The 19,710-nt window shown below is 43.3% G+C and overlaps 3 protein-coding genes across 7 annotated transcripts in view; all 3 read right to left on the bottom strand.

Moving 5' to 3' along the window:
* Positions 1-649, bottom strand: part of dip2bb (disco-interacting protein 2 homolog Bb) — a 30,341-nt gene extending 29,692 nt beyond the window's left edge. For 3 of the 4 annotated variants that reach the window (XM_040202802.2, XM_040202806.2, XM_040202807.2), the window contains exon 1: positions 369-630. In XM_040202802.2, the coding sequence (XP_040058736.2) occupies positions 369-453 (85 nt within the window). In that variant the 5' untranslated portion in view covers positions 454-630. Of the gene's footprint in view, positions 1-368 lie in introns of all 4 variants that reach the window. The other variant, XM_040202804.2, reaches the window with a different exon arrangement.
* A 548-nt stretch (positions 650-1,197) lies between these two features.
* atf7b (activating transcription factor 7b) lies at positions 1,198-9,662 on the bottom strand. The gene is given in 13 exon segments (XM_040202812.2): positions 1,198-2,960; positions 3,578-3,683; positions 3,796-3,984; positions 4,750-4,899; positions 5,067-5,186; positions 5,309-5,402; positions 6,561-6,718; positions 7,012-7,137; positions 7,264-7,391; positions 7,561-7,657; positions 8,324-8,385; positions 9,401-9,479; positions 9,482-9,662. Coding segments are annotated over 13 exon segments (1,587 nt in total). The 5' UTR covers positions 9,524-9,662; the 3' UTR covers positions 1,198-2,724.
* Positions 9,663-9,815: 153 nt separating this feature from the next.
* Positions 9,816-19,626, bottom strand: larp4ab (La ribonucleoprotein 4Ab). Of its 2 annotated transcripts, none has more exons than XM_040202809.2 (15): positions 19,168-19,626; positions 17,267-17,405; positions 16,867-17,113; positions 16,474-16,610; positions 15,959-16,062; positions 15,642-15,752; positions 15,165-15,218; positions 14,214-14,426; positions 14,011-14,114; positions 13,676-13,903; positions 13,345-13,396; positions 13,006-13,170; positions 12,772-12,905; positions 12,507-12,675; positions 9,816-12,334 (listed from the first exon to the last, which is right to left on the bottom strand). In XM_040202809.2, exons 1-15 carry the CDS (start codon positions 19,168-19,170, stop codon positions 11,957-11,959), a joined length of 2,238 nt encoding a protein of 745 aa, XP_040058743.2. In that variant the 5' UTR covers positions 19,171-19,626; the 3' UTR covers positions 9,816-11,956. The 2 variants fall into 2 exon arrangements, with proteins under 2 accessions (XP_040058743.2, XP_040058744.2); XM_040202810.2 differs by lacking the exon at positions 19,168-19,626 and adding an exon at positions 17,983-18,838.
* Between the last annotated feature and the right edge of the window lie 84 nt (positions 19,627-19,710).

The following is a 19,710-nucleotide window of genomic DNA, read 5'->3' as shown; positions in this document are numbered from 1 at the left end:
GTATGACACATAAGTGGGAAGATGATGGGTTTGAAGACAAGAACGTGGAGGGCGAACAGCCTGAAACATTCTATATTACTGACCCATTTGTTTGCATCATGTTTCAATCTGTGCAAATAAATGCCTCCGTGTACACTTAAACCAACAAGGGTTGTTGGTGGAGAAACGACAGCTTTAAAAAAAAGGGGTCAGCGCGTTTGCATTATTAGTTGTAGCCGGGTCCACTGCAGCAGCGCCGGGTCTCACTCAGCTGAGACGCGGATCGCTGCTTCGTGCCTCACGCGCGTAAACACGCTCGGGATCCGCACTTTGGCGCCGATTACCGGGGAAGCTTAAACTGATAAACCCGCTGCGGGGCGAGAGCTCACCTTCGGACAGCTCCAGGTCCAACTCCGCCAGCTGGTCCCTGACCTCTTTGGGCAGCGCCGACAGATCGACGCCGCGGTCGGCCATCGTTGGGTGCGCGGCGGCCCGCGGGACGTTCGCGATGATCTCGGACGACGGCGGTTCGAGTCCCGCGTGAAACCGTCAACAAATCAGGACGCGGCGGTGTTTACTCCATCTCCGCAACTCCCCGACACCGCCATGACTGTGGGAGATGCGAGCAACTCGCCGGAGGAGTCGGTCGGTGGATCACGTGACGCGGCTGAGGAGGGGTGAGGAGGACTCTCTGCTCCCTCTGCTGTTGCGTGTTTTCAACTGGGAGCAGAAACCGGATCCCGCAGATCAGACTCACCTGCCACCCCAACCTGTCCAGGGGGGCACTAGTAAGTTATTTTCCCCGCAGTAGTGATGAGCGTGTTACCCGAGTCACGGCCCATGCAATTTGATAGTTTATTTTCATATATGTAAACACATAAATACATACACATACAACACAGAACGGTGAATTTCAAACCTATGGGAAAAGTTGTCCCCCCCCCCCCCCCTGGAGAAATTATGAGTGAACTGATTAAACCCTTCTTTGGAGAGAAACAATTCCACTGGTCACAGCCAGGTCCCAATACCTCCCGACCTGCTGAATCAAGAAATCATTTTATCGAACCGGTCTGAGAAAGTGAGGTTGGCTAAAGAAAAATCTTTCCAAAAAAGAAATATCCAGGTCTAACTAATCAAATAAATGGTCCCATGAGATGGATCCATAGCTCTCTGACTAATAAGTGAAAGACACAAAGTGGGGAAAGGTGGAAGGGGAAGTTTTTTTTTCTCATTAATTTACTTTATTATTTGCCCAAGACCACTTCATTAGTTGAGACTATACACAAGTTTTTTTTTTCCATCTTGAAGCCTGAGTATTTGACAAACTCTCCATACAGACATCAGAGATATTTTATGTGTAGGTGTGAAAAAAAGAACATTCTAATCACATGATAAAAAAAGCCTGACATGCCCTCAGAGAAAGATAAGCACCTGTCAAAAAATAACGTTATAAAAAATAAAACACAGAGACAAGGGGAAATAAACCACGATAGTCTTGGAAGTACAGCGGTATAAAATTTGCATTTCAAAATTTCATTTCAAAGCACCTAGGACAACTATTTGGGTATACTTCATAATACAAGACAGCTTTTCAAATGTTGGAAAGCACTCATCACCTATCTCATTCTTTCACATCTGCTCACCTTATAACTTTAGATTTGAACTCAAATAGACCAAACCCGTCCGGCTGGGCTTCACACAACAAATAAATGCAAGAACATTGATATTCAATAGAAAAATATATTGCACTGATTTCTTCAAATGAAATGCCAGGGTAAGTGATTTAAAATCTAATATTTTGATTATCATTTAAAGGCTTTCTAAAGCTAAACATTTCAAAAGTGTCACATTTGGACTGAGGATGGAATCCTTAAATAAAAAAGGAACATTTTTGCATCAGTACTTTCATGTTTTAAAACAGAAGAGAAGCAGGTCTATAAACAGTGATGGTATGATGAAGCACAAACAAACAGTGGTATTCTTTAGCCTTGAGTAATCCATGCAGTCAAAAGGTTTGAAACATACAGGACTAATGTCATGACTTCCATTCCAAATGGGTTAAAACTGATGGTAAAAATCACACGGTAAAGTGTGTACACAGCGAGGGCGTGGTTTGTTATGCACCGGGCTGACAAAACCGTCATGTGTATTTGAGGAGAGTAACCTGAAAAAGGAAACACAGACAGGTTGAAAAGTAAACATAAAAAAATAAAACTTTCCAGGCTGCCATTTATTGAAATCAGCCAGCCAATCTCTAACCGTACTTTCACTGCAGCAGCAAACAATATGTCGACGACCAGAATCAGGCATAATAATCTTCATACACATGAAAAATACAAGTAAAGTTGTCAGCCTGGAAAGCAAATAACCTCATCACAGCCAGCGTGAGGGACTGAAGTTGAAGTTAAATGAAAATACACCGATGAACGCGACATTAGAAGTTTCAGTCATACATTTTCATCCCAATCTAAAACTTGTTTCCAAATGTCACGACTGAACAAGAAATGACCCCAAACCGTCCCCAGAGCGAGTGTCCGGCGTGTTATCATATGTACAAAGAGAAAGTGGCGTAGCGTCTCTGAACAGCTGGGACTGGCGCGTCGGCGGGGGCTCTGTGCCGTGTCTTTGTGTGGTCAGCACTGGCCGTTAGGGGGTTTTAGGGCGGATCCCCATTTTTCAGACGCTTTGCCGCAGTCCAGCCTCCGAACGCCACTCGAGTTCATACTGGCTACCTGCGTCGGCACATCATCTTGGGGTTGGCTGCGACTGCGTCGCCATGACAACCCCTCCTGGCTGGCTCGATCCCATACCCGCCAAAACTGACATAGCCACCGCCTCTGCAGCGCGGACGCTCAGCCCGTTGATGGTGGGCCCGGGACTGCAGGCCGCGGCGGGCGGCGACAGCCCGTGCTGTATGACCGCCGCCGGGGAGCTTATGGGTTCACTGGAAGTATCTCTGGAGGTTTCCTCTCCTCCTGCAGCTACACAGAGAAAGAAACATTCACCCTTAAGAGAGGTGAGCGAGTAAAAAGAATACATTAGATGGATGAGATGATAGATGGGTTGTGACAAGTGATAAAGCTCAGTAGGTGTTGTAATGCCGCTTTTCCCTTCCTGCTACAGATTCACAGAACGGAACTTATACTGAGAAGTCATCTGATACGAGCCTGTTAAAACAACAGTTTGTGTGTGTGTAATTATATATATATATATATATATATATATATATAAATAGTGCAACCATTGTTGTATTGCTTGGATGAAATTAAAACCTTCGTAAAACATAAGCAAATACAGAATGCAATAGAAATTCAAACTCCAAATTTTCCGGTCTCATATTACCACACCAAAATATTACAATCTATAGAAACCTGATGGCTCGCCCGTTGGCCATCTGACTTCTGCCTTATATTTGTTAAGACTTTGTTAGCGAGTGACACGTGTTGTCGCTGTTCCCGTGTAGCATATATATGCCAAAAGAAGCATATAATGCTGTGGTACAGACTTCCAGATACCTGATACCAGCTTTCTTATGGTGTTTGTGAGGCATTTCCCAGACTGGACTCGGAAGAACCCTATGTTTCAGCTTAACGGTTACCTAAGAAAGCTGCCTTCTTCTGCATAACAGTGACTGGGCAGTCTTTGTGGGCCAGGAGGAGCTGCTTCAGCTGAGCCACCTCGTTCCTCAGCAGGCTCACTTCATTCTGATGGCAACACAAAATATACAGCACCCAAATCACTCCCAGCACGAGCAATCTGTGTGCATTATTTAATTATAAATACAACCCTGGAGTGTGAGGGAAGTGGAAGACTCACACTTAGTGACACATTCATGCCGGCAAGATCATCTGCCTTCTTCTCCAAAGAGTTAACCCACAGCTTTCTTTTCTGCCGGCAGCGAGAGGCGGCCGCTCGGTTTCTCTCCAGGAAACGCTCCCTCCTCTCGTCGGGGTCCATCTCTGAAGCTCGCCGCCGCCGACCTCCTGTTGGCTGAGCAGGGGACACCTTGGGAGAAAGGAGGGTCGACAGGGAATGCTACTAGGTTATTTGTATGCCGCAGGCTTTGTTCTCTATCTCTCTCCTATCGTTTATGGTGTCTCCTTCTTTCCCAAAGCTCAGCTTTGAATGATGGACCTTTCAATCTAGTCTATCTCAGCAAAGTCCACAAATGTAGGCTATATTAGGATGAAATGGACATTAACAAGCAGGCAATACTAGCTGCTAGCACTTGTTTAGATGAGGTCTGCCTGGGAACGAATGCCATTCACTAGAAGTAATCCACCAGTTACACTATCTACTTATTGGGTGCCAACTGCCTGTCTGGTGAAGTTGATGACATAAGCAAAGATCATATGACGATCATCTACTTCATACCTCGTATGACACGGTAACCTGCATATCGTCTCCCCTTAATTCCAATACTGACATGCCAAACGGTGGACTCGCAGCCTGCCGTGCACTTCCTGTTCCTCAACCACACACACAACTGGTGGAGAGCTACACTCTTGAGTGCACGTTTCCAGTTAGTTTATGCAGCATCATAATCTGCCTCTGACCCAAAACATCTGCTTAATATGTCACAAATAATCCTTGTTTAGGTTAAGGGGGTTGAGTGTTTGATACTGAAGACAGATTATGGATTGCGTATTATCTGAGAGACCCATGTTTGTATACATTCACGCCTATAAAAAGGTTCTCTACACTTAAGGCGTTTAAGATTCTGATTGTAATTGAGGGTCTGTATACGAGCATATGTGGCATTGGTATTACCTGGGGTTGCGCAGGTGATGGTGCATCAGAGTTCTGAGTGGGTTGTTGGCCCTGTTCCGGTCGCTGGGGGACAGCCGGGATGGATCCTGCCCCCCCACAAGCCCCATCTTGTGCTCCTGGGCCCTGATTAGTGAGAGCTGCCTTAAGCCGCTACAAAAGACAGAAAAACAACACTCGTAAGTTTAACTCAAACACACTGTTTAAATACAGATGTCAATATCAGGGAAACTATTCAATTATAAATATGAAACTATATAAATGAACACTTTTGTTTAAGCCTGCAGCCCTCCAGATGGGGTTTTGGGTGCTCATCTCACCATCTTGGTCTCCGAGTGCAGACTATACCCAGATGGGGAGGATGATCCACTGCTGGCCCCACCAACTGGAGGTCCTGGGATCCCTGGGATGTTGGGCACCGCGGTCGCTGGCCTCGCAAGCTCCACATTAAAACAAACACACAAGAGAGAGAGAAACAGATGGAATACGTTAAATATTACTAAAAGTAGAAATATAGTTATTTACATATAGATATTTTTTTCATGATTTGAAATTAACTTACAGATATGACTGAGGTCATCTGACCAGGACTGGGCAGCAGCGGGAGCGTCTGCCCATTAGGAAGCCTCACCAGTGGAAAAACACTTGTTGGGGAACTGTTGACCAAATCGGACACTTATAAATGAACGATCCTGTATTCTATAGCCGCACAATACCGATCGAGACCCAGGATGGAAAAGCATTTTATTTTGCCAGCCGACACTCCCAGCAAGTCCCAATGAAACGGCAGTTGGAGAATATGTGGGTCATCATCAGAAGGATTTTCTTTGATCTCTTAAAAGTAGGCACAATTTAGGGGGTATCTGAAGAATCACAGCAATATGGAGCTGTAGAGGACTGTTAGCATCAACACACCTACTTCACCTGTGTTGTTAGATCAAGAAGAGAAGACGGGGAAAAAATAAATAAATTAAACTTCAAACAGAAAAATAAATGGCAGAAAAGACAAAATCAAAACTATAACTACAGGCTTGCAGTTTCACACAAATTAAACATCTGTGTGAAATTGTCAGTGTTGAACCTTAAAAGAACAAATTCTAATTATCCTTGATGGTTGACAATATTTATAGATTATATTTATATTTGTGCCAAATTTGATTAAATTCTCTTTAGGCGGTCCAGAGAAAGGACGTTCACATGAATGGAACAAACAGACGGCTGGACAACTCAAAACGTAATGCAAAGACGATCTTGCATAAATGAAAGAAAATTAATTACAAACAATTTCCAACAATATATAAGCTTATGTTTCATTAATTTAACGCAACATCTAAGCTCACAAAATAATAGACTTAGAAGGGCTTCAGATGCTACAGCAGGGGCACGTTCTTCTGGGTGTACGTTCATAAAGTATGATGTTTTCATGTGGTCGTATGTTAGTTTATGGGCACAGCTCTTTCTTTTGCGAACGCATCATACTATAACTGGTGCACACTGCTAACATCAGCTGATGGAATTCAGCTAAGCAAGACTTTGTCACCCTCGCAGCTGCATACAGTTAATGTTGCTGGTTCTCCTCCTGACGATTTCAACATGTAAAGTTTTTAAAAAATTGACAGCCATTCTTTTTTCTTTTTTCAATCTTTCCGCTGTTGATTGGCAGCACCGCGAACATTCGTTACATCCCTATTCAACAATCAACCAGATAATATCAACAAACTCCATAACGGACGGACATTTTTGTGAACATTTTCCCAGAATATCAATTTTAAAATGTTTAAAAATAGTGCAAACAGGAACACACTGCAGTTTACCTGAGCTGTCTGTTGGAGGGCGGTGTTTGCGTGATGACAGATGTTGGAGACGGCAGAGTTGGGTGAAGTGCATCATTGCTCAGGTGAAGGGGGAGAGAACCTGGTCGTACAATGGTTGGAGTGGGTGCAGAGCTTACCACCGGCTTTGTCAGAATCTCCTGTTGACAAATCAAACAGTAATAATAAAACGTATTCTCCTTTGAGAAATATATTTTGTCTGAACAGGAAACTAATCATTGATATTCAACAACCGGTAACAAAAGCCTTCATAAAGCAGGTATGCTCAATTGACAAAATTGCTGGTATATTGCTGCATTGAACAAATAGCTGGTTTATCAGTGATTTTTTGGACACTAACCAGGGTGGCACCCACACAACAGGACATCACTCACAGTCGTGGCTGTGATACAAGTTGCTCGCTTGATGTAATGCATTGTACTTTGCCTCTCACCCTCGAGTCTCGGCTGTTGTCTGACATGCTGGAAGAGGAATCTGGACTTCCGGGAGAGGAAGAATCCACTTGCAAAGGACCCTCATGTTTAACTTTGACTTCAGATGGTGTTTGTAAAGGTGCAGCCTATGCAGAGAGCAGAAGATGAGTATAACCTTTCAGATTCTCTAAAGTAAAAAAATGGCAACATCACTTTAATAAGGAAACACAGCGTGACATTCATTTAATGCGTTAATTTATCCCTTTTCTCACCGGGTGTTTGGTCCTCTGGTCGTCTTCGTGTGCTTTGGTAAACTCATTTTCAAAGGAGGTGGCCAGCTCATTGAATAAGCCAACCTCTTCACAGTTCTTCAGGAAACGTGTGGGGGTGGGTGTCTGGTCTGGAAAAACGCCCAACAACCAAAAACATATAGTATGTTATTCGAGGGGGTAACAGGACAGATGGATCATCCCAGTAGTATATAAAAACAATCAGAGGATTGACAACTGGGTAAATCTTTTAGCTTTATTTAAAAAAAAAAAACACATTTCAAATGGTAATGTCATTACCTGCAATGATAACGGAGTCCGTTCTGGCCGGACCAAATTTTAATGTCATTTCATGCTTGTGCTTGTGGACTGAAAGGTGGTCTTCATTTGTGAATCTCTGCAGATTAAAAAAAAGATTAAAAACAAAATATGAGGTGTAGCAACAGTGTCCGCTGTGCTGCTGGAAAATGTGAGTATTTGATAGAAATTGATTTTATAATTGACAGAAGATAAACAATACACCTGCTTTCTGAGGCGATGGTCCACAGTTAAGTAGGATTTGATCATTATCTATTCTTTTGGAATTTGTACAGTAGGTGAAGTCTGAGATTCTGGACAAATATTGCTTATATTTGAAAATCAATACCAAAACAAATACACAAATGAAAGTGCTACTTCAGACTGTTAGCATGTGCCAGATTCACCCTCCCTCTTGCTCCCACTGCCTTTTTCTTTATACATCTATGAACATTCTTCTGTACTGACAGGAGTTGTGTGGTTTCGCACGGAGACACTTTGTATTTCATTTAAAGCAAACTCTATATGACCACTCTTTTCTTCAGCGTATGCACACAGAACAGAGAGCTGGGTTTGAAACAAAGTGTATTGGAGTAGAATCGCCAAATTCCCCTTTAACTAAATAGGAGTGAGTTCATGTAATGACAACAGAGGCAAAGATGTGTTTCAGATGGCTCGGCTGGATGATCAGAGGTATCGAGTGTTAACAGAGTGAAGAGGTTGTTATAGAGATCAACATATCGCATGAAGCATTCTCCAGTTATACCTGCCCACATCCAGGGGCAGTGCACACAAAGGGCCGATCATCCCCCATCTCAGACAAATGTTCTGGGAAAAAAACAACAAACAAACAATAATTTGTTAACAGCTCTATTCATTTATACATATTCAGTCGTAAATTACTAAAACAATATATTGCTGGTATTTGTTGAATGCTACTGAAGCGATACTGTAACTGTTTACTTTTTATGAGTATACACACCAGAAAATACTCAAATGTAACGGTTTAATATTAGAGTACGTAAGCAGGTGTTTTCACTTCATTATGCATCAACCTGCAGCATCAGTCAACGGCAGTTTAACGGCACCACCGCGCACCTACTGATGGACACATTTCAGCGCCATTAATTGCGCGTGCACACCGGTCACCAAGGACGTTAGAAAATCCTCCTGGTGATAATTGGTTATGAAGAAAACAGGCCATAACTGTTGGCCTGTTTGGAACCTTTGCTTCGGTGTCGGATAACCGGGGACCGGCGTTTGACTGGAACGACGAGGCAGCAGTGTGTCGCTGAGCCAGCTGCCGTAACCGCCAGTCAATGCGACGAGCCGGCGACCACTCGAGGTCGTTCGGCGTGGTTCTTAGTTACGGACTGTGGGCAGGTGAGCCCGCTGTGTCAATACACGGGCTAGCTCCGACCGCAACAGAGATGGGCCTTAAGCTAGCATAACCTAGTAGCTAACCACCCTAACATGTTTGGTTTCAGAAACCGGACAGCAGTGTTATTATAGCGGGCCTGGAAGCTGACACGATGGAAACTAACAGCAGACAGATGACGATCGGATACGCCTCACAAAGAGAACGTTATAGCATAGCTACTAATCACAACATAGCTAGCTGAGATAATGCTAACAGCTAATCGAAGCTTCGGTTAGCTTAGCGTCATTAAGTCAGTACGGTTGGCTACACGTTAGCATGCTAATGCTAAAAGGGGAAAAAAAGCTGTGCCCATAAACTAACGTACGACCGCATGAAAACATCACACTGTATGAACGTACATTGAATTTACACCCAGAAATCTCACATTTTACGCTCAATGGTCCGAAATGTGGCTAAACTTACCAGACGTTATAGCCTCTCGACTCCCCCCTCCCTGCTCCGGACAGTGCTGCCGAACCGATGGCTGGCCGTTGTTGACACTCTGACACTTCCATTAGCAACACCGCGAGAACACGGTTTTAACATTACGTAACAGGGTTGACGACGAGGGGAAAACGTGGACTTGCTGCCGGTGACTTCACTGCATCCTCATGTCCTCCGATGTTGCCTTGACATACGATCTTTAATTAATTTCAGCACAGTGTTATTCCGCTCCTTTGTGCTGGTGACACACGTCAGAGCACTGTAGAGATTCTAAACCGAATACGCCAACTTAGTTCCGGGTGGTGTCCGTGTGTGTTGCGTGATGGGCAAAATTGCAGGTTCAAATAAAGTAAAATTAAGGGCCACAAGACAAATCATTTCACACACGCAGAAATAAGTTTAAAAATATTTATTTTTTACATTTCAGGCTCAGCAATCACATAATAAACCAGTGTATTAGGCGTAAAACTGCAATCTCATGATTGAGAGTTAAACGCAGCATTGTTACAAGACTGACATTGCATCGACAAGTTAAGAGAATGAAATGTGTCATAGACATAACTGACAAACATGCGCACAGGCATAAAGCTTCACTCTAACCAGCCCTGCACCTACAAGAACAAGGGATCAGCCGCAAGTGGAATCCAGTGTCTTCAGTGTCAAAAATGACATACATTGGATTTTGACAAAGAATTAACCAGCCACGTTTTGTGTGACGAATAGATGTACTCACAATTCTTGCACTGTTTTTACAAAACGAGTTAAGGCACTGAAGGTTTGGGTTGTGATAATAGTTCCATGCAGTCTGAAGCCAACGCAATCTCGAACAACCATAATACAGTACACACAGGAGACAGCTGAACTACAGATTACAAGACACCGAACACACTGTAATAAAGTCCCTACAAGCAGCAGACATTCAAAATGATTTATCCCCCAAATCCTAAAAATCTACAATTCTTATCTTCACTGATTTTTTGTTCATTTCCAATTGCAACAACAGATTAATCTGACGAAAAAAGAACACTATAATTAAACAGTTACACTTAAGTTGCACAATTATGTGCAACCCCTTTCCATGTTTAACTTCTTAGGATTAGGAATCCAGGAGATTTAAGGATGGTGCATTTAAACTCCCGCCACTGAAAGTCCAGTTGTGTTCTGCTCACCGTTAGACATAACTGGCTGATCAGAATCCAATTCAGTTGTCAATAACCTGGTATCTTTTCTTGGATCAGTCGACACGCTTATGTACTCTTATACAAAAACTGTTAATACCAGTAGAAGAAAAGCATAGAAAATTAAACCCAGCACGAAAAACAAGAACATTAACAAAGAAAAGAAAAATCTGTATATGCACGCACTCAAAGAAAGCTACTACTACATATGGACATTTACAAGATCAAAAGTGGTTTTATACCAAAAAGGACTACATTCATCTGAAGCTTATGGTGTATCAAATAAAATAAAAAATAATGCAGGCTATCAACTTCATTGCATCACCTTTAGACATCGACATCAACCATGAAATAATCACCTTAAATCGAGAGTAACAAACAAGGACAGCTTACTCTTAAGGATCCATCATTCTACTCCAGAAACCATCCCGAAACTGGAAACACATAACGAGCCACATTAGAACCCAGGCCTAGAACCAAAGTTAGCCACCAAATTCCATAACACACACACACACGCACTAGTGACTTGTGATCAAGCAAGGATATCGTCGTTCTGCTCCTGCTTAAGCCCAATAACCCTCAGCAACAGGAGGTTATTTGGCTGACAACTACTTTTCTCACTATAGAATTTGTACAAGACATACAGATGTGCACAGGAGTTAAATCCCTGATACATTCCTGTAAAAAAGAAAAAAAGAAAAACTGATCTAGTCCTGTAAGTTTACAGGGCTTATATCAGTCATTAGTATTGATCAAACACCTGCATCACTAAGATGACTAACGCGAAACAAAGGATAATGTTTGCACAACGCAATAGTCTGAATACATTTCATATTCATCAGCATCTTTTGTAGACCGTTTCTACATTATGCAAGGCCTTAAAATACGGCTCCTCAAACCTTCTGTAGTTAATCAAACACCCCACTGTTTTAACATCTTCCTCGTCATTCATTATCACTTACATCCTTGATTTCAATGCAAAACAAATTTGGTACAACACCCTGGATGAATCACATACCAACAATAAATCGCTACCCAGACGGGCCTCATTTAAGATGTCGACTGCGCTTGCTAAATGTCAAGACTACCTTCTATTTAAAAAGTAACAACATCCCTCTCATTTACACACTACAGATTCAGCCCGTTTATGAAGGCATCTTTTGGGAACGTCACGGTGAGATTACTTTAAGCAAAGTATGTTTTCTCAAATCAGTATGTGCACCTCCTTTAAAAGTATTTCAGGTCTGCAACAATATTTAGATTCTTTGAAAAAGTCTGTCAAATGAAATATAATCATCTGTCTATTTACATATATTATATATTTACATAAATAGTTTTTCCTTTCTGTTTTATAGGTTCATTTTTCTCCCGTTATGTGGGGGGATCTAGGGGGGATGTTCTGTTCTTTGCCACTGCGTCTGGCTCCCCGGTGAGGAGAGAAGGGTTTGCCAGTATTTAGGTCTCTCGGATTCTCCCGAGTCTTCAGGGCTCCGGGTCGGGCTTGGCCATTGGCCCCTCTGAAGGAGCGCAAAGGCTGGCGAGGGGGGCGGCTCTCCCCGGGTTTCTCTGTAGTGCGCCTGGAGTTGTGACGAGGCTCCTCCGCCCGGTTAACCTTGAGCTCTTGCAGTGGCTGGTTGGCTGAGGAGGCGGGAGGGGAGGGGGAGGGCGTCTGTGGTGGCGGCGGCTCCTTGGCCAGCCGCTGGCACACTTCTGCATAGCTCAGCTTTCTTGACCCCTGGTAAGCAAACAATGGGCAGAATTTAAACAATGAAACAAAATGAAAACAATAAAACAGCCACACGCTATCTGCTGCAATTCAACCTCAAACAGTCTAAGGGTTATTTTGAATGATGTGTGATTCAAGAGGGAACTATAAGCTGATGTCGTGATGACAAGGCGGGCCTTACCAGCTCCGATGTTGGAGATGGTGGCGATGAGGACGGTGCTTCAGTAGAAGCAGACTGGCTGCAGGTGGAGGGAGCGGGTTCAGAGGCTGTCGGGAGGGGGGCCGGGGAGGATGTGTCTTTAGGAATAGAAGGTTCAGCTACATCCTCTTCCTTTGCCGGAGGAGACACACTAAATTGTTTAAACAAAAAAAGGTCAAATATTGGTTAATTCCATTGTTTATGCCTTTTCAATTCAGAGACGTTTTAGAAACTTGATGAAAACTACCTTAAGACTGGTGGATCCACCGTTTGCGGTGTCACAGGAGGAGGTTCAGCCACCTGGGTTAGAGCATTTGGTTTGACGACAGCTTCTTCAGAGTGGTTAGTTTGTCGGGTCCCGGCAACCTCTTGATTCACAGGCTGAAATAATCAAGAATATACAATGATGTACATTTAAACAACGGCCTTCTTTGTGGCTTACAGCAGTCTCGACAGTAAAAAAGGTATGAACGATATTTACCTTGTTTGTTACCTTTAGGCCACGCACAACATCAGAAAGGCGCATCTCTGGCATAGTTTCTCCCAGCATACTGACCACAGATCCCGGCAGAGGAGGAAAATTGGAAGCTGCCAGGTCAAACTTCGGTGGAGGAGGTACTTTAGTTTCCATCAGAGGGACAGGCCTCTGTAATTTTAAGCAATTTGCATCAAAATGTAAGATATTTAACACTGAAGTTTGCCAAAAAAAATACAAAATAAAATACAAAATACCTTTTTATAAAAGGAATGACACCAGGACCGCTTTGGTCAACATTGGAAATAATACTTTATTTCATTAGATGAAAGAGGAAATACTGACCGTAGTATTTTCATCTTCCCTTTTCCTCCTCATGCCTCTGTAGCTACCTCTCCTACAATGAATACAGATCATTTCACATTAGAACATTTTTTATGTTTATATAAATAAATATAAAAATGCAATGAGTTCATTTTCCTGGAGCAAATTGTGAATGACAATGTTACGGGTCTCCTTAAAGACAATGTAACTTTGAGATGTAAAAAAACAAAACAGGACAAGGTACGCAAACTGAAAATTATTCACGACACGCGCGTTAATGCATATTTGCTAGTTACATTTTGGATGTAAACCTTCATCACCAGTGTTAATAAGCAGGATAATATTCATTCACCTTCCCCGGGAAGCTTCACTCAGATATCCACTTGGTAGGATGGCCTGTGGAGAAGTGTCTTTAAGGCTGAAGGAGGTTAGGGAGGCTGTTCCCATAGTGGTGCCGGTCGCATTCACTGATGTCTGGAGGGGTCGTGGACTTAAGGGACCAGACAGGCTATCCATTAGGGGCCCTTGAGCAAGAGAAGGTGGCATGTCTCCAGGCCTAGGGTGACCCTTAACATGGTGTCTGGGCAAACAAGAGAAAACACATTTCATACTACCATGAATACGCCCCAGTTGATAATCAGCATGACTATGAAAGGGAGGTACCATGTAATTGTGACTTGCACCTACCGGTTCCTGCTCATGGGTCGATGGTTGTTGATAGTGCTTGCGTTTGGTTCATAGTTCCCAGGACTGCTGTAACCATTCATGAAACCGCTATGTGGAAAAGGTGCCTGGTAGTGGTAGATACAATTTGACGATAAGCTCTTACCACTGTCTCTTATGTGTTGAATAATACATTTGAAAATTTAAAATAAAAGTTGTTCCCTCACCAGTGGTGTTTCAAAGTAGGGGACGACTGCAGGGTTCCATGAGGGAGACACCACGGGGTACACGGGGTACTGCTGCTGGGGGCTGTACGCCTGCTGCATGTAAACTGGGGCGCTATAGTGAGCCTGTGGTTGGGCCTGCTGACTGTACACACTCGAGTTCACACTGCGGAAGCTGTTCTTACCAAAGAATGTGTTTATGGCCTTAATGCGGGCCTGTTGGTGGTGGTGGTGGTGGGAGAAAGAAAGAACATAATCAGCTGTGTTCGCTACGAATTTGCTAAGAGATCGGCCTATTTTTTCAGTCCCCTCAGATCTCATAATCTCACGGTCATTAGGCCATACAACACTGCACTGACTAGGAGGAAGAGGGGGGGAGGGGGGAGGGTGGGAGAGAGTGAGTAAAAGAGAATATGGGGAAGTAAAGTAAGCACAGACAAAGCAGATTGATAAAGAGCTTCAGATGATGGTTCCTCCCAACCAGCCACAGTGCATATGGGTCCTTCCAAGCGCGATACTGATCATCACTGGGGTTTAGACAAGGCCATAAATGTCACAAGACTTGTTTGTTTCATCAAATGCAAACAAGGTCAATTCAAAGTCCACCTGAAAAAGGATGTATTAGATGCCTGAAATACAGAGGTAAATGTCACATTGCGATAAGAAGGGAAATAAAACTGTTTAGAGATATAAGGGCACTTCTGACATACACCTCCCTGCTTATCAAGTCTCTCTGTACACATTTCCCAAGGTCACTCCCGAGGCTCCGGATTAGCCCGGGTAGTGACGTAATAGCTGATGACAGAACTAATTGTGCAACACAAGGCCTGCTGGTTCCATACAACTGTGTGAATAACAAGCAATAATAACAAGGGATCCCAGCTGAAAAAAACCCCGTAGCAACATACTAAATAAAGTTAATTATTAGTTTTACATTTCCGTCACTGAACTCACCATGATTGGTTTTCCCTGGAACGTTTTCACTTCCTCTCTTAGGTATCTGTAGGCCTATAGTCAAAACATATAGATATTCACAAGGTTAGAGAAGTTCTGTCTTTCAATTCTAATACAATCCTCACCCTCACTCCTGGGGCACTAATGTGATGATCAGAGCTCAGAACTGAAACTGTTAATTACCAACAATAAGGAGTTGTTAATAAAATCAAACATTTGTGAGAGCATCTTCCCGTAAAGTTTTGCAAAGTGAACAGGCTACTGTAGCAAAGAAAGATATGATCAAAATTAAAATCTTGCACCTACACTGTGGAACTTTGTTCTAAAAAAATAAATAATGGGATCAGAGCAAATTACAGATCACATTGAATATGTAGTGGTATTGTTCAGCAGACTCTTTTACATGAGCTTTGACTTTAGGAGTATGCAGCAAATGGTATAAAAGTAAGCCACGTGTTCATTAATGTGGAGACGTACCTGCTGTGCGTCCAAATCAGACTGAAATGTTATGTACCAGTTGCTGTTGTGTGCAAACTCGACACCCAACACCTTTGGACAGTTTCCACTCTTAAAAAGAGCCTCCACTTCCTGTGAAAGAGATGCAAGGCCCATATTATGCCGTTCACCCACCAACACTAAACTCGCACAACATCTCCCTGCAGGCTCTGCTACAATAAATTGAAAATAAGCTACAATATACCCACTACAACAAATAAAGTTTAGCGTCAAATTCAGCAAGTCAGAGATTACACATGAAGGAGTGTTTTTAGCGAGCAGTATGGAACTTTCTTTACCTCAATTGGTGTGGTCTCTGGTACCTCTCTCAAAATGATGATGCAGCGACTGTGGTTTGGCCGAACCTTCTCTCCAGGTTCATCCACTTGCACCATAGGCAAAGCTGTGACAAAGACACAACACAAGTGTTTTCACCATCTGAAAGGTACTTGAGGGCCAACAATACAATTACATAGTGCAAGTAGAGAATTTGTGTCAGATTAAATAACTTAGTTTAAATCAAGATGAAAAAAAGCCTCTTTAGATCACACACGGTGCACATAATTAACAACATAGGTCCAAACAAATAATAAAAAACACATTTCTTTTAAAACTCCTTTAGTCTTGTAAATAGATTATGACACGAGGACGATGTGTCAGCCTGTCTTGTGTGTTGGAAGACCAACTACAATTTCACTGGGACTTCAATGAGGTCACTCATTCAAGTCTGACATGTCGCTGAGCTCTGTCTGTAAAGTGTCATTGAAGCCGCAAGCGGTTTGCACAAATGCAGGCAGAAGAGCAGCATTATTACCTCGCAGGACATCCAGAATGAGCGCCATATCAGTAGTAAGGGCTTTGATGTCCTCCATGCAAGCAATGGTCCAGATAGGAACAAACTGATCACTGTCCATCTGGGATATCAGGTACAGGTCTTTTGACAGGTTCTCTCTGCAATCACCCAAAACATTGCGAAAAAAACAATCAGTCACAATGTCAAAAATCCTTTAGACCAATGATTCATACCCTAAAAAAAGGTGACACACTTCAGGTGCACCTATATACTCTGTTCTACAAATAGCTAGCTCTAATGCAGTCATTAAAAGCATAGCATGACAATTCAGTTAGTGTTGTTTAAAAGGTATATAATATATATATATATATATATATATATGAGAGAGAGAGAGAACATTTCTTCCCCACTAACCTAGAAAAGCAGAACTCGAGCTGTTTCTTCAAAGACTCTCTTAGGTTCTCCTCGGTCATTGGCTGCCCTTCAGAAGCATCAGCATCTATGGCCGAGTCACATTGAGGGTCAAAGACTAAATACTCAGAGATAGTGTGGTCAGTGCCATTTACAATGCACTCTGCGGGTACAGAGGCGTAGGCAACAGTGCCGTCCGGGAATTCAGCTTCATATCCTTTTCCTGCTGAAGATGGAACGTCGGCGTAACCTGAGATGGCAGAGACAAGCGCAGGGAGAAGGATTGTGAAATAAAGGTCATGTTTAGACAGCAGCATCTAATGCGCTCGACAAGCAAAGAACACAAGTTACAACAATTTCCTCAACTACCAGAAAAACACTGCGCACAGTACAAAGCTCATACCGTCGGTCATCTCAGCAGGAGGCGGGTAGGTCAGTAGCCATGGAGAATCCGCTGTCTCCTCTGGGACGTCATTCTGGTGGGCAGGCATCTCCTGCCACACTTTAGCGTTGGGGTTCAGACCTGTTCCCTTTGTGGTAACCTGCACGATTATAAAAAATACACTTGTGTTACAACATTTTGGGTACACTTTTCAGCAGTAAGTTACAAGAAACATGTTGCGTTAAGTTTGAGCAGAGAGCAATGTTTTGGTGATCTTTCAGATTTTTGGAAAAAGAAATTTCCAGCAGTGGCAAACCATTTTTAGTACATAAAAAGGGGCCACAAGCAGCGGAATGTGCATCACAAACTAAATATTACTATATCTTTCATGAGTGATATTTAAATACTGCAGTTAGTCAGAACAGGACTGTGCATAAAGGCTGGTGCATTTAAAGGGACATATTTTTACATGAAATAGTTTGAGTGTTGGATACACAACTATCCCTTAAACATAACAAAAGGGATGTGCAAAACGATTCAGGTAAGTGCTTTTTATCTTAAATGCCAGCATGACAATCACTTTAAAAAGTCAGTGTTTAGCGCTGACTCCTCTTTGAATCCCTACATGCATGTATGCTTTTATTTTATTCTTTATTCTTTTTTTAATACAGACATTAAGATGCCAATTTTACATGAACAAATGTAAAACGAGGAAAACAATGTATGCTTTTCATTACCTCAGTTCTCGTCTTCTTTTAACCTTCACTCAAAAACTGTAGATTTTTAAGGAATACGTTTTGAAAACAGTTTCTACGTTTTACACCACTCATTCCTTTACTATTTCTTAGCAGGGTACTTCAATCATTCAGAAGCGACTTTCTTCCCCACAGCCAATGGTGTAGTTGATCTGCACCGGTTTCCGTCTTTGAGAGACTTTGGCTCTTCACTCAAATCCGTCCGTTTCATTGGCTGCGTCGTCCCTCATATCCCGCCTCTCCCAGTCACATGCTACAAAGTCCGCCTCTGAGCTTCAGCGTATGTTTAACATGGCATATTGACCTGTCATGCTCTGCGGAACCTCGGCTGCGCTTCTGTTATCTATGCAAAACCACTCTGCGACCCTCTCACAACCTTTAACGTTATCCAGTCTCCTGTCCAGAATTTGGTAACGATTGGACAGCTCTTGGTTTGCAGTGAAGCATAGTGGCGTGGGCGGAGGAGAGGAGCACATGGTTCCAGCACAACTATATGTGACGATGTTAAAAATCGTCTCTTTAAATGCAAAACGGATACATCTGCATTCAAGGAGTTTTGTGTTGATTGATTACCGTATCCACCCACATTGTTCCTCTCAAGGTTGACGTCTCCGCAGCCCATGACCTTTATCGCGGAACTCTAAGAAAGCTAACAGTTAGCTAACGTTGAATAGCTTGCTAACTTACACCGCGGCGTATTAACTTTACCTTTAACACAAACCACGTAACGTTACTGGTCATCACGTGAGAGCCGTTAAGGACACGCGTTCTACATTTAACGTTAGTTAACAACTAGCGCAATAAAGCGAGAGGCCATGTTTTCTCCACATTGTGTCCTAATACACGTGTTGATGGGGTAACGTTAAGCGTGTTGGGTATTACGCAGTCAACCATATATACCCGCCTTTAGCTAACTAGCTTAAGTTTACTAGCAGACCAGTTAGAACCGGCCTTACTTTACAACCCTAAGCTAATTTGTTTGACAGACTTACATGATGAACTGACCATGCACGTGATTAAAGTCCTGTTTCGGCAGTGTGACCATTAAGAGTCAGCTAAAAGGTTAAAGTTACCACAACGGGGTAAAGCAGGTTTGTCCCACTGGAAGGACGCAAACAGGTTGTCGCGTGTTAGCTAGCGTGCCCTCTCCCAGGCCCCGAAACTCACCATGCTGCCTCGATCCGGTCCGTATGGTGCCCTCGGCTCAGTTCCGGCAGATGCAATGGCCCCGTTGGTTTGATTCTTATCGAAGGCTTTACCGCTCACAAAAAAAATGTTGCCTCACAACTATTTAAAGCGACCCGTCGTCGTAGCTACCGTCTCCCCGGTAACGTTACCCAAAACCGCCGAACGCGCTCCAGCCCGAACGATGCCACGCACGACGTTGAAAGCGTCTTATTTCAAAACACCAACGACCGCTAAGCCGATTTGAATCGTTCCCATTTGACGCGACGTGGTCTTTAAACTCGAGTCCTGGTACCCGCTCTGCTCCGCTCCGAGGAAGCGCTCGTCCAGCGTGTGACAGCTGCGTCCTCTGTCCCCCCCCGACAAGCTGCACTCCACCCGCAACGCACGCTAAAGAGGCGCAGCGGCTGACTGCGCGTGACCCCTGCGAGAGGACGCGGCGGGTCGCGGAGCTCAGCCGGTGCACTTTGTGAGACCTGCCTTAAGGCCGGCGTGACGTGACTTCCAGAGCTGCAGTTTTTTTTG

This window comes from Gasterosteus aculeatus, chromosome 17, assembly GCF_964276395.1.
Source record: "Gasterosteus aculeatus chromosome 17, fGasAcu3.hap1.1, whole genome shotgun sequence".
Classification (NCBI taxonomy): Eukaryota; Metazoa; Chordata; class Actinopteri; order Perciformes; family Gasterosteidae; genus Gasterosteus; species Gasterosteus aculeatus.
The sequence above is the reverse complement of the archived record's forward strand: the minus strand, read 5'-3'. Positions and strand labels throughout refer to the sequence as shown.

What these genes read in the sequence shown, in the direction of transcription:
- larp4ab (XM_040202809.2), bottom strand. An exon ending in CCTACTTTGAAACACCACTG is followed by an intron (nt 14,115 to 14,213) that starts GTGAGGGAACAA and finishes TACCACTACCAG; the next exon opens with GCACCTTTTCCACATAGCGG. An exon ending in GGGAAGATGAAAATACTACG is followed by an intron (nt 13,171 to 13,344) that starts GTCAGTATTTCC and finishes TTAAAATTACAG; the next exon opens with AGGCCTGTCCCTCTGATGGA.